The sequence below is a fragment of a genome (assembly GCF_019968955.1).
Source record: "MAG: Porospora cf. gigantea A chromosome Unknown PgA_NODE_3902_length_2394_cov_347.179, whole genome shotgun sequence".
NCBI lineage: Eukaryota > Apicomplexa > Conoidasida > Eugregarinorida > Porosporidae > Porospora > Porospora cf. gigantea A.
Window position 1 is genome coordinate 1 of NW_027151669.1, and position 2,394 is coordinate 2,394.

Here is a 2,394-nt window from a genome sequence, read left to right on the forward strand (position 1 = left end):
GAGCTTGCAGTCGGATCAGGTCCATTATGTCCTTTTCAAACAGTTTGCAGTGGTGTTTCCAGTTCTTGAGCGCGTGCTTGAAGTCCGAATAGGACGATCTCTTCTCATTAGCGCCCCAACCTTGCAAGACGACAACTCGATTCGGTGCGTCAGATTTCAAAGACAGCAACAACGCGTCCTCGATGTCCTCGCCATTCTCCTCCTCATCACTTTCGTCCTTCGAAAACAGGCCTTGCACCAGCCAACGAAAAGCACCCTTGTTCCTATCATCTCGAGAGCGCATGAACATGCTAGGTTTGGTGTTAGGGGGATTCAGCGATGCCCTTCGGCCCTCCTTCTCTTGAAAGTCGTCAAGGTCGCGGAAGGACCGAGGTAGAAGGTTGTACGCGTTCAGCAGCAGTAGAACCCGAACGACACTGGTCCATCCTTGAGTGCGCATTAACGGCACGTGTGCCTTCACCAGCTTAGCCAGCACAGGAAGCGCCAGCAAGGAGCGTGCCGAGAACCAGGGATTAACGAATCCCGTCAGCGTCAGCACCGTTTCATTGAAAACTCCTACCAGCTTCGTGGACCCAGCCACCTCGCCAAGGATCTCGAACCCCTTCAAGACGCGTCGGCACTGCTCGAGATCGGTGCAGGAGAGCAGGGTTTGCGTCAAAGCCTGCAAGACGTGGCCGTCTTGTGTCATGATGGTGACCATGTCGCGTGTCAGGGCCAGATGGTCATAGCCGCTGGGATTTACGAAGTACTCGGTTGGGTTCTGATTGCGCTTCTTCATGACGAGCTCCCAGCTGTCCTCAGGGTCAATCTCAGAGGTCTGAATCGACTGGCCCGCTAACTTAATCGGCTTGGCGAGGATGGCCTGATAAATGTCGTCTAAGTACCAGGACGCGATGTCGCGCTCCTCGTTAATCCCTGCCAGGCGCTTGACGAATTCCTCCTGAGTCATCTTGTTCAATACCTGCGCATTGTGCAAATCCGTCTGCAGCATGATGATCGAGTACGCTAGCACGAAGACGCAATCGCTGCTGTAGAACAGAACTGGCGACTCGTCCGCTGCTCCTCTGAGAGGGGGAATCCGACGAACCGTATACAGAGGGATGGCCGCCTCGATTTCATCGGATGTTCGAGGTGTTTTAGTTGGCGGCAAAGTCACCTCAGCTTCTGGGTCGTGGACCTCTTGTTTCGTAAAGTAACACTGGGAGAAGGACTCCATCAGACGTTCGATCAGTTGGCTTTCCCCAGGCAGTTTGAAGGAGTTTAAATACTCTCGGAGAGCCTGCGTCAGCGATTGACCCTCGAAAGCAAAGGTATCAACGAAGGCCGTACGCACGGCCGAGTTGAAGGGAGTGCCCTTGGCCAAATACTCGCCCACGGCCGTCATCTCAAGACCTGGTGCTGACCGTAGGAAATTGGCCACCGCATGGGCATCGACCTGGCGTGACGGAAAGACTCCTAGCTGTTGCAATGCAGCTACCATGTCGGAGGGAGAGGTGTTGAAGATACGGGCCGCGGTCTCCAAACGTGTCTTCCTCTTCTTCTTCATTAGCAAATCAGTGGACATCGAGTCCTCGATGTCCTCAGCAGTGCCTGGACGCAAATAGTTTTCCAGGACAGCCAGAAGACCCTCGAAGGCCAGCAGGTTGTGGCCTGAGACCGGTTTTGGAACGAACATGATTGACCGTTCCACACTGGACCAGGGACCTTCTTCCACTGGCAACGCCTTGGAGTTCGGACGTTCCTGCTCCTCAGCGGTGACAGCTCGGAAGCCTTGTGGAGCAGCCTGGTTGCATAGACGTGTGACCACCTCCTGGAAAAGATTCGTTGAGTGGACGTCGCAGTCATAGTTGAGATACAGCTCGGCCATGAGTTCTGCATCAACGACAGCTGTAACTGCCTACTCGGCTCTCGGCAAAACTCTACAAGACTCTCCAGCGCAAGCTCCAGCAAGTCCTGCTCCATCTCGTCCCGTCTATCTCGGCACTCAACAAGTCGCAAGTGAATAGAGTTGAGGAATACCTCCAGTTGAATCTGAATCGGATTAGCAGTGCGAACCCACCTTCAAAAACGGGCGAAACTGAGTGAACAGGTTGAACACGCAACGTAGGGTGAGGCTAACCACCAAAAGGGAGGCGCTACGGCTGTTAAACAGCAGGGCGTGACAGATCTGGTCCTCTATCAGGCATCGTAACGCCCGGGAGCTTACCATTAAATGGCCACCCGTCTCCAAAGCTACATTCAGCAGCGTTAATCCCATTGTCTGCAGCTCTACGTCGCTGCTGCTCCCGTCTCGCTCGTACTTGAACTCCTCCACGATCGATAGGTCACGGCTTTCTGGTTCTCGACACTTGTCGTCACCTTCAGAGGAGGGCGAATCGCTCGGCGGCAGGGGTG

The 2,394-nt window shown here is 54.4% G+C and overlaps 1 protein-coding gene across 2 annotated transcripts; it reads right to left on the minus strand.

Moving 5' to 3' along the window:
• Positions 1-2,209, minus strand: KVP18_003536 (uncharacterized protein; the record flags this gene model as incomplete). Of its 2 annotated transcripts, XM_067955352.1 has the most annotated exons (3): positions 1-1,872; positions 1,902-2,031; positions 2,060-2,209. In XM_067955352.1, coding segments are annotated over 3 exons (2,152 nt in total), but the record flags the coding sequence as incomplete, so codon positions are not given. The 2 variants fall into 2 exon arrangements, with proteins under 2 accessions (XP_067809032.1, XP_067809031.1); XM_067955351.1 differs by lacking the exons at positions 1,902-2,031; positions 2,060-2,209 and having other exon boundaries at positions 36-100; positions 121-1,867.
• Positions 2,210-2,394: the final 185 nt, after the last annotated feature.